The sequence below is a fragment of the Cydia fagiglandana genome, chromosome Z (genome assembly GCF_963556715.1).
Source record: "Cydia fagiglandana chromosome Z, ilCydFagi1.1, whole genome shotgun sequence".
NCBI classification, from domain to species: domain Eukaryota; kingdom Metazoa; phylum Arthropoda; class Insecta; order Lepidoptera; family Tortricidae; genus Cydia; species Cydia fagiglandana.
The window spans coordinates 6,250,355-6,262,759 of NC_085959.1; the positions used below are offsets into that span (position 1 = coordinate 6,250,355).

The 12,405-nt window shown below is 36.4% G+C and overlaps 1 protein-coding gene across 1 annotated transcript in view; it reads left to right on the plus strand.

Moving 5' to 3' along the window:
• Positions 1-12,405, plus strand: part of LOC134678779 (alpha-tubulin N-acetyltransferase 1) — a 37,439-nt gene that overhangs the window by 19,330 nt on the left and 5,704 nt on the right. The window contains exons 4-6 of the mRNA XM_063537480.1: positions 1,149-1,303; positions 3,058-3,142; positions 6,249-6,295. Coding sequence (XP_063393550.1) covers positions 1,149-1,303; positions 3,058-3,142; positions 6,249-6,295 — 287 coding nt within the window. The remainder of the gene's footprint in view (positions 1-1,148; positions 1,304-3,057; positions 3,143-6,248; positions 6,296-12,405) is intronic.

The window sequence follows — 12,405 nt, forward strand, 5'->3', positions numbered from 1 at the left end:
TACGTGAGCGGCGCGCGGCAGCGGCGCGGCAACGGCAGGAAGCTGTTCGACCACATGTTGCAGGTAGCCTTCATGTTCGACGAACGTGACAAGGTGCGCGAGGTGGAGCCACTGTGCATGCTCGACTTCTACGTGAGCGGCGCGCGGCAGCGGCGCGGCAACGGCAGGAAGCTGTTCGACCACATGTTGCAGGTAGCCTTCATGTTCGACGAACGTGACAAGGTGCGCGAGGTGGAGCCACTGTGCATGCTCGACTTCTACGTGAGCGGCGCGCGGCAGCGGCGCGGCAACGGCAGGAAGCTGTTCGACCACATGTTGCAGGTAGCCTTCATGTTCGACGAACGTGACAAGGTGCGCGAGGTGGAGCCACTGTGCATTCTCGACTTCTACGTGAGCGGCGCGCGGCAGCGGCGCGGCAACGGCAGGAAGCTGTTCGACCACATGTTGCAGGTAGCCTTCATGTTCGACGAACGTGACAAGGTGCGCGAGGTGGAGCCACTGTGCGTGCTCGACTTCTACGTGAGCGGCGCGCGGCAGCGGCGCGGCAACGGCAGGAAGCTGTTCGACCACATGTTGCAGGTAGCCTTCATGTTCGACGAACGTGACAAGGTGCGCGAGGTGGAGCCGCTGTGCGTGCTCGACTTCTACGTGAGCGGCGCGCGGCAGCGGCGCGGCAACGGCAGGAAGCTGTTCGACCACATGTTGCAGGTAGCCTTCATGTTCAGTGGAACCTCGATAGTACGAATCACAAGGGAAACGCCAAAAACTATGTGATGGTGATGGGGCATTTTCATTATAAGCGCGACTTAAGTCGTGTTTTAGTAACGTCTAACCGTTACATTCCTGACAAAATGTATGGGATTATACATTGACCGTCAGTTTTGTAACGATTACTAACCGGCCGTTAAAGGTGCACGGTTAAGTAAAAATGCCCTAGCACGAATCACAAGGGAAACGCCAAAACGTATGTTATATCACATAGTTAAGAATAAAATAGCATAGAATGCAACTCTATTGTGCCGCTGGATTCGTAGCATTTTACAAGTAAAATTGTACATATGTGTGGTGACGTCGTGCTCCTTGTAAACATTTCGTAACGCGGTGTCTGTGTAGTCCGTGGTATCAAATCAAACTCGTATCTATTTCAGGACACCGGGAGCCGGCCCCAGGACCTGGCTGTGGACGGCCCGTCGTCCAAGATGGAGACCTTCCTCGCCAAAAACTACGGCGTCGACCGCCTCATCCGTCAGAGCAACAACTTCGCCGTCTCGCCTGCTTTCTTCATTACTTCGCCTGATGCCAAGTAAGATAATACAATTTTCAAATTGTCAAACTATTACTAAGTGTAGACAACCCTAGCGTTGCTTTTTGCGTTCCAGTCAACTAGGAACCCTTTATAGTTTTGCCATGTCCGTCTGTCTGTCTGTCCGAGGCTTTGCTCCGTGATCGTTAGTGCTATAAATCAACCAATCTGAAAAAGTCGTAAAATTTATAAAATCTAAAAGAAAGATTTATAGTACCTCCCTGGATTTTTTTACTATATAGAATACAAATTGGATTTTTTTGTGGCATTCGATTGGCATCTTGGCTAGGCACCCATATAGGCACCCATCGTCGTTAGGTTAGGATCTGATGATAGATTATGAAAAAAATCGAAGGAAATCGTCAAACCATTAGTTTTTTTTTTGTTATGGTTATGTAGCATAATTTCTAAAATCAAATTTCCTAAGTACGAAATTCCTAAAGACAGAACATCGAAAATGAAAATGTATAATGTAAGATCTTTAGGAACTTCTTCCTAAAGATGCATGTCCTACAGTTGACCTAAGTTTAAAATGTATAAATTGCGAAATTTCTAACGACATTTGCCCTACGTTTAGCTGACCTTAGCTTAAAGAGTCTAACGTACGAAACATTATTTTCAAAAAAACATTTCCTTTACAACTTAACTAGATGGAGCCCCGCTTATTTCTGGGCGGATTGCCCTTCGGGCATCTGAAGATACCTAACGAACCTAACCTAAATATACCTACCTCCCTACGCTTTTCCCCCCAAAGTGTACTGTTTTCACAGAAGTCACACTAAACTAAATCAGTAGGTACAGTCACCTGCAATAATATGTTACACAACAAAGGCCGCAATAATATCTGACACGAATTTATTTGTAGAGCCATAAGAGCGTGTCACATAATTTTGCGGCCTTCTAAGAGTAACATACTATTGCAGGTGACTGTACGTAGGTTAGGTTAGGTAGATTCAAATGCCCGAAGGGCAAACCGTCCAGAAATAGGAGCCCCGTGTAGCCGCGTAGCGGGGCTCCGTCAACTCAGGGTAAGAAGGAAATGTTCTCGGAAATTTTGATTTTCAATATTTTATTTATTCAGAACACATGCAGTCATATAAGATACATACGTGATACATGTGTGTGATGATATGTATATGATATGTATGTGTGTATATATTGTTATTAGGCTTTTTGAACGTAGCTATTTTGATTTTTGAGCACTAGACATATTGACTTTCAAAATATTGTCCTTAGGCATTTTGTACTAAGGAATATTGATTATCGAAAATGAGATCATTCGATTAAAAGTGTATTAAGACATGCATCTTTAGGAATTTCGTACATTAGACATTTTGATTTTCGTACTTAGGAAATATGATTTTAGAAATTATGCTATATAATCTTTTTTTAATTCAAATATGTTATTATTTTATGTATGCAAGTAAGGATTTTCTGTTTACTGCAGTGTCTGCAGTCAAAGAGAAATTAGTAAAGGCCAACGGTATGGCGCCATCTTTTCGAGCATAATTATTTCTTGATATTTGGAGTCACTTTTTTTTCTAACACTTTATTTATCTTATACGGAGTTATATATGTTTGCTGCAGTTATTTGATGGCTCCTCTACACGATGGGCCAACGCCGGCCACTCCAAGGGACGCAGAATGAGATAGCAATATCACTTGCTCCCTCTAACGCATAAATGCGTCCCTTGGAGTGGCCGTCGCTGGCCCATCGTGTAGCGGAGCCATTACACGTGTTATCTTTGCCACAGTAAGTCTGGTCGCAACACCCCCGTGATCCCTACGGCGGCGGTGGGACGGTTCGCCGCCCGCAAACCCCCCTCATCTATCTCTGATGTAAGTATTTACCTATTTTATTTATTTAAACCTTATTGCACATATAATTATAGGTACATATGGCGTACTTAATGCACACGCGGTGCAAGTGTTATTTTAACCGTCAAACTTCTATGAAATTATGACGTATAAATAACACTTGCACTTGTATCAAAATCGTTTCAGACTTTTCTTGGTCTAACTCTAAGGGTGTCGTAATAAAGGTCAATGATTATAAATTTTACAGCACCAGTACGGATATGATGGTCGTATTTGTCTACGTGACAGCGTGATAAAACGGTGTCCGTCTCTTTCTATCCCGCAGAGTTAAAAAGTGACAGTTGTTTTATCACGTGGATAAATGTGGATAAAGCGATCCATAATAGGCTTGCAGATGCAGGTACTGTAAAATTTATAATTATTGACCTTTATAAAATTTGTTCAATGATTCAACATATTCACCGGCAGTGTAAGGGTTTTAACCTATAGCCGCCCAGACGTCAAAACTTGTCAAGGAAAATGCAATTTTTATTTGTCATAACAAAAGATTCAAATTAGAATGGAACATGAGATCTTTTTGTAGGTATCTGGGCTAGAGGTTAAAAATGCGTATACAGGGTGTGTCTGACCTTGGGGCTTTAAATCCAGGGCTCGATTCTACTCGCTAAACTGAGCTAATTTCATTATGGCACCAACCCCGAAATCCCGAATTTTTTTTTTACTTTTTCATACATTTTGCCTGATCAGATGTCGACGTTTTCTATGGAAAAGCCAAAAAAATTTCCCCGATTTTAGGGTTGGTCCCATAGTAAAAATAGGTCAGTTTAGCGAGTAAAATCAAGCCCTGGATTTAAAGCCCCATGGTCGGACACACCATGTATGATAAATATTTTTCCAGTTGCTACATTGGGTCGAGTGAAATACCAGTTACATACACATTTGACGAACCAATCTTACTAAAAATGCCACTGTTAACTGTCAAACTTCTTATATGACGAGATGAGATGAGTTTAACTTACCTATGTGTTAACTCGATGAGTGCAAAATTACTGTATGTATTATAAAGATAACCAGTTTATATTAAAGACAGGTAAAGCTTTTGGTCAGTTCCATATCTAGATTTATATCTACATATGGAAGTATATCTAGATATAAGTATGTGGCGTTTTCAATCAAACGGGTAGGTACTTATTGTCGGATAAAACTTACATAAGGCTTCAAAATAAAATCAATTTCATCGACAGCCGACTATGTGGTACCTTTTAGTTGAAAACGCCACATATCTTATTCAATAAACCATGTAATTTTTAAATTGTATGACACTATAGTTCAACTATTAGTATAAAATATGCAGTCAATAGTTAGTTTCATTGCAAAGCTTTGTGATTATCATCAAGTACCTAATAATAGTAATTAATTATTTATATTACAATTACAAAATTTATTACTTACTTTTGACTTCGCCTAAACGGAAAAAATGGCCACCATTTGTCTTTTATTTAGTAGATAAAGCAAAAAAATTGCAAAATACAACTATGTAACAATGAAAAAAAGTTGTAGAATCAGTAGGACTACAATATTAATATACTGATTTATACAGAAATGATTTATACAGAAATGAATTGGTTTATTAGAAAACACAATTACATTAATGAGGGCGCCACTGGACGGTCAACGCAGTCTTAATAGCAAATGTATGAACTTGACCTAGAGTCTGGCTACTGAAATATTACACAAAGTTTTGGCAGGAGATTCAATAAATCTTGGGCTGGTCGCACTTTGTGTAGTAGGAATTATAGTTTTGATATTAGAAAATATTTTTGATTTTCTATGCGCATGTAAGGTACCTACTTACCTAAGGAAATAAATTAAATATACGTCTGACGTGCACTCAAGGTCAGCGTACATAATTTCTACCACAATGTAAAGTACAGTCAAAGACAAACACACATATTTATGTTCCAATGTTTCGATTTTGTTGATATTTTCCAGAACTTCTACTTTATCCGTTTCTTTACACACTTGTCCTGTTTATGACATTCAGGTATTAATAAATTCACGTTCTTAATCAAAGTTATAGGCAAATGTTAGAAAATGGTACTTAAAGTATCAAAATATATTATAGAGTACCAACCCACTAAATTATTTACGACTTGTAAACGTTGCAGTTTTTCGTTATACAACGCTTCACGTCGACTTTGCCCATCGTCGTAATTGTTTACGAGCTTAAATAGTAGTTTGCCGATCTAATATTGTTTAAAATAAGCCCCTTGATAAACTGCTAACAATTTGAATGAGTAACATAAATTATCAACTCGCTCTTAGCTTTTTTACATTTTTAAATCATAGACAATTGGTGATACAACAAGGAAGTATCTGTCAACAATATTTGGCTAGCCAGACTCATCGATTAGTATATGTTATTACAGCCAGACTCTAGTTGCTTGTGTTAATTATCATTAATACCTCTACTGTAGCTGGTGGCTGCGCCCAACTACCCTACAGGTGTTCACGGAAGACCAGCGTCAGGTACTACTCCAGTGGGACCCGGCATTATGCTGAGTGTTCACCTTTTTCAGTGTAGTTACAGTGTACAAGTTAGTTATATAGTAGATTGTTAACCAAGAGTGGAAAGTGAACCATTTCACTCGAGATATTTTGGCGCTCGAACGAAGAGAGAGCGCCAATAGTTCGAGGGTGAGATGGTTACTTTTACCCGAGTTAAACACTACTTTTCATTTCGACTATGAGGAAAGTCAAACACGAGAAATGTAGGTTTATTATTGGTAATTATATTTCTTTAGAACAAATTATTAACATATACATAGGTAAACCACATAACTATAAGTCACTCGAATCACTTAAACATGCGGAAGCTAATATGAGAGCTTTTAACTGAATAAAATGCTTATATTATGGCTGTTAGCCGTTGCACGAAGTAAAAAAAATTACTTTCCACCCTAGGGTGGGAAATGCAATTTTCCACCCGGTTATCAGCCTATGAAAGGTGAACTTTCCGAACAGGAGAGATGAAAAGTGTTTTTTCCCTTTCTTTCTGTGTATGTTTTGTATAACTGTGTACTTATACTGAAATAAATGGTATTCTATTCTATTCTAATAATTGCAGGTGATCCACGGAGCTACGGACCGGGTGTACGTAGAAACGAATAATGGGTATGTATCTATCATATATTAATACTAAATACACTAATTAGTATAGCTTTTCATTGTGTGCACGCGGTTTTACTAATGCTGTTCATTTTTAATCTACTTACATATAATCGTACAAAGATCCTTTGATTGTATAAAATATGTAAAGCCTAGAAGACGGCCATATATCGGTCTGCCGATTATATCGGTATCGGTATCGTTCCATCCTAATTATTTGCCTACTAAGATAATTTGTGTTACTTGCATCTGGTATAAGTATAAATGAATAGATGTAGAAGATAAAAAAAAGTATGAATAGTAGCGAATAATTTATTCAAATTATTTCATAGTGGTTTTGTATCGGTTTTCTCTTAGAAATTTGTAATAAAATGTACATTTGTATTTATTTTAAAATATAAATTACCTAAACGATATAGAGTTCTACGTATTTAGATGTAGATCTAAGGAACATTTCAAAGCGTTTTCAATTGATTTTTTTTTTAATAATTTGATTAATCTTGTTTTAATCCTCGTAAGATCCAAGCCAATTTTTGTGCTTCTGAATTTGGAACTTTTTTTATTTTTTTAAGAATATATAACTTGAATTGTCAGTTTTTTTATTAAAAACCTTTAGAATAAAACAGATTAAACATACAAATTATAAACTAAAATAAACCTAAGAATGAGTAAAACTAACTTAACAAATAAAATATTGCCCCCCACTCTGATTGTCTCCCGGACCAAATGTGCCATAAATACTGGCGGCATTACCCCGCTGGATGGCCAGTGATATTTGTTGGACAAGGAAAGAACCAGAGCGAGGGTCGCAGCCCCTATCCCTTAAACGACGCCCTATAGCCTTAATAAAGGCTTTGGCCTCGGCACACCAAGGTCCCGCCGTCTCGACGGCAATTGAATTTAATTTGTACTTGCAAAAGAACGCGGGGACTTACGAGGATAAACCTAATATTATTCTGAAAATCAACAAGCCAAAAAAAACACTGAAATGGCTACCTTTTACCGTGGGTTATTAATTTATGTAGTTTGATGTTTGACGCATGAACTTATAATTAAATAAAAGTTTGACTTGTTTATTCTTATGTCTAAAGGGGCCCACTGATTAACAGTCCGCTGGACGGTATCGGCCTGTCAGTTGTTCTGAACTGTCAAAATTTTGTTCTAACTGACAGGCCGATACCGTCCGGCGGAATGTTAATCAGTGGGCCCCTTTACCATGGGGCCCGATTTTATAAAGCTACAAGTTACAATAAATTTTACTATCTGTACCAGGGGCTTATTGCATAATAAAAGACAAGCTAATACCATTAGTGAATTTACATACGAAATCACTAATAAATATATTGTAGGACTATAAATATTTGAGGACGCTTTTACGCAGATCTACCTAGTCCCACAGTAATCTCAATAAGGCTTGGGTTATGGGTACTAGACGACGATATAATCGATATAATACATACATACATAGAAAACATCGATAACTTAGGAATAAATATTTGTGATAAACACACAAATAAATGCCCTTGGATTCGAACCCGGGGCCCCCTGCCGCGTATTAGGCAGGGTCACTACCGACTAGGCTAGGAGGTCGTTAAACTAGTATTAGCAAAGACATATGTAACTTCGTATAAGATGAATAAAGTCTAAGAAAAAAACGTACCTCGGAAATCAAGAAAAAGGATCTCGGATAGATGGCGCATACATCTTTAGCCTATACTCGGCTAGATGGCGTGACGACACCGTTTCATATTTAACAATTTTAACACATATATATCAGTGAATGAACATGGATCAAAATGAAATAAAAATAATAAAATCATTTATCCATATATGTATATACATTTTTTGATAATTTTACACGTATTCATTTTGAGTTTTAGTCGTGTGTCGATAGATGGCGGTAAATTTACTGTGACTACAAAATTTACAATGACAGGACCATGTATTCTTTTTGGTATTAGCTTGTATTTTATCATGCAATAGGCCCGCAGTGAGAGGGATCATTAGCAGACATCGTAAAGTTTATAGCATTTATGATGCAGCGGAGTGGTATTAACGGAATTGGTATACATAATTCCAACCGAAATGGTAAATTAAGGTTAATAGTAACGAAATTAACGCTAATTAATCATCAGGGTTGAAATTGTATATAAAGACTGTATCGTTAAGTATAAATACAAAGAAACCAGGGTTTTTTTATATAATTGCATATATTTATAAATAAAATAAAAGTGCTAAACTGCGTTGTATAATGCCATAACTAAATTAACTTGTTTTAGCACAATAGAATTATTGATTTTTAGCCAATTTTCTGACTTTTTGTCTGAACGTCGACATCAGGGATCGGACAGCGTCTTGGTTAAACGTTTTTGTCAACCTATTCCAATCTCGACGAAATTTTGTTTCTGATTCTGTAGATCGGCCATATTTTCGCAGTTTAGCCTTAATTATAGCCCAAAAACGTTCAATAGGCCTGAGATTTGGGCAATTCGGTGGGTTCTTAGTTTTAGGTACAAAGTTGATATTATTCTCTTTGTACCACTGCATAGCCTTGGACCCATAGTGGCAAGATGCCAAATCGGGCCAAAATAGAGTTCGATCACTGTGCTTTTTAATCATAGGTAGAAGACGTTTGTTAAGGCATTCCTTTACGTAGATATCTGCCGTCATCGTAGAGGTTGTAAAAAATGGCGTCGATTTTAGGCCACACTCGCAGATCGCCTGCCAAACCATAACTTTTTTGCCAAATTTTTCCGTGAAAATTGACTTCTCAGAGTCACTAATAACAGATCTATCACGAACTGTGTAATACTGTGGTCCCGGCAGTGATTTATAATCTAACTTCACGTATGTTTCATCATCCATTATAACACACATATTTTTCTTGGACAGAATAGTATCATATAGTTTTCGGACTCTTGATTTTACTGAGCTTTCTTGTTTTTGGCTTCGTTTAGGCTGCCTTTGCTTTTTGTAAGTCTTTAAATTGTTTCTTTGCTTGGCACGTTGGACCATACCAACAGACGTACCAATTTTTTTTGCTAAATCACGTACAGACACCTCCTTATTGGTTTTGTATGCCTTTACAATCTTTCTATCCAAATCGCGGTTTGAAGGTCCTGGTTTCCGGCCTGATTTCGGTTTATCGGCGAAAGTATACTCCCCGCCGAACTTTTTGATCGCATTTTGGACTGCACCAACACTAACGTTTTCCAGTTTAGCTAGCTTCCTGTAAGTGATCCCTTTTATAGAACACCATTTGTCCACTATTGATTTCCGTTTTTCTGCTGAAAGTCCTCGCATGTTCAGATTAGAGCGACTAATAGGAAAATGAAATATCATAAGTCAAAGCCGATATTCAAGAGTATAAATTGACATCAGTTTGAATTCAGAACGTATATGTTTTAATCGAATTAGACCTCTTTAAAGTTGTATTTATACTTAACGATTCAGTCTTTACCAATTCCGTTAAAATTTACGATATCTGATCATTAGTCAAGCAAGTTTGACAGTACTCGTAGAAAGTTGAAACTTTTTGAAACCTGAGGGCCTACCGCGAAACACTTTCGACGTGTTGCCTTTGTCACACTTACGTACGAATTTACAAGTGCGACAGAGAGGTAACACGTCGAACGTGGTTCGCGGTAGACCCTCTGACCTAGCCAGCTTTTAGTAGCTTCCAATCGATGCATATTTTTTTTAGTTGATAATCAGACATAGAAGTTATTGTGGCAAAATAAAGTGATGACAAAATGAAATATCGACATGTCTATTATCGATATGACCTTAACTTTAGGGGTCATCCATTAATTACGTCACACGAATTTCTAGGTTTTTTGACCCCTCCCCCCCCCCCCTCCTTGTCACACTTGGTCAGATTTGGCAAACCCCTCCCCCCTAGTGTGACGTCACATTTTTTCTACGAAATCGCCAAATCGAATTAAGTAAGTACCTAAATATTATTAATATTTTATCAAAATATTTTTGACTATATAAATATTAGTAATTTTATAACCTAGAACTGCTTAAGAAAGAAAATTAAACGAATAAAAACGATTATCGTTTTAAAAACTTGTTATTTAAATGTACAGCGAATAAAATAATTTAAATAAATTTTCGGTTACTGATGAAGTTAAATCACTGACGTCACAAAGTTTGTGTCTCCCCCCTCCCCCCATGTCAGAATATGTCACATTTTCTTGACCCCCTCCCTCCCCCTAAACGTGTGATGTAATTAATGGATGACCCCTTATCATATATATTATGATGATCTATGATAAAGTGGTATATGATAACCTGTACAGTTTCCTGTTTTATTTTTAAGTACACTAAATATAGTAATGAATAAATTATGTACCAGTTTGTGATTCATTTGAGTTCATAAAATTTGTCTCTAATTTACAGCAAGTAGGTAAAATCTTTTAATTATTAATCTGTTACAGACTTATCGATAACAGATTTATCGATGTTTCAGTTTCTCAACCACTCGTTTATACCACAAAAACATCTGTGTTCATAAGTTTATGCACATTTCTGTCTTTTTATTAATTTTTGCTATTCTTGTTATTGTAAAAGTATTTCTTTATCCCTTACTTTTCATGCTTATTATGATTTTTTTTAGTTATTGTTTATTTTAATTTTCGTTAATTTCATTTTGATTTTCAGTTATAACTAGTATTACCCAAGACGGCGCCGAGGCAGTGATGGCAAAACTACGTTTGTAGAACAAAACTACCTTTTGTAGAAAACCATTGCGTATTTATAAAGCGAACTACTATTTGTAGATAATAACTATTTATAGAACTACTTTTGTGGATCATAATAATTTACGGTTTTATAGAAAATAAGGCTTCGTCACGAATTTTTAACTTAAATTTTTTATACTTGGACTAATTTATTGTATTTGCGCTAAATTATGATTAGGTTTATATTATTGGGAAGATTTTATGTTTCATATGCCAAAATTTTCGCCTAAAGATAGCTTAATTGAAATGACTGTAGAGATAATTAATAATATTAACAATTAAATTAATTAAAAAATTAAAAACACGACTGCTGTGTTTTAAAGCGAACTGAAAAGCTAAAAATAATGTTAATATGTTAGTCACATAATTTCATGAATTTTAATTGGAATGTAAATGTACACTCACGGTCATTCACAGTAAATACAAAGAGCTATGCACATTTATGTCCGTGACTGTAGTAGCCTATGTCACCCGGGATGACGTAAGGATTCTAATGATATATGTATCTAAATCGGTATATACATCTAAATCGGTTAAGGCATTCAGAAGTTATGGTGGAATAAAGAAACTCACATAAATAAATATATACATACAAACATGAACGCTGAACACAATACACTCTTTTTGTTTGGGCAGTCGTGTAAAAAGAGATATATGTATATCATATTTTCTCAGTTTCTAACTATAATGAATAATGACTCATATAATTTTACGGGAATACATAGACATAATAATGAAATCTATTATTAGGACACTTTTTAAGAAAATGTGGTTATAACACTGTAGTAATCGGTTTCTTAAAATCAACGTTTTACTTTTTAATTATAAATAACAGAGATTTTTAACTCAGGGTAATTGTTGTGAAATATAATTAGTTAATCATTATTTTCAATAGTGAATCGTTAACTATTTAATTTTATAGTGTTATACTAAAATGTCGATTATTAATTTACATAAAATGAACTTTAATGGAAGAACCCTTACAATTATGACTTAGTGATATTTTTAAATGTAGATACTTCTTTGTTTGCGTTTCTTTATAAGGTCAATTTGAGTAAGTGTGACTGGCCTTCACATTGGGGCCTGTTTACACATTGATTAGTGTTTATTGCGACTCCATAGTCATTTTACCACTGAATACAACTAGCACACGTATGTAATGAATTCGTAAACACTAACACTAATCAAAGTGTAAAAACTGTAAAAAGCCCTCAATATAAAGACAAGCCACACTTAACTTAACCGTATTGGCCTTACAATTTTTTTTAATGAAAGCAATTTTTTTATTGTTCTTAATTTTATTCGGTATACATTAGTTACTCATTACCACGTGTTTTTTTTACTTGATATGTACTGATGTAGTTCATAATT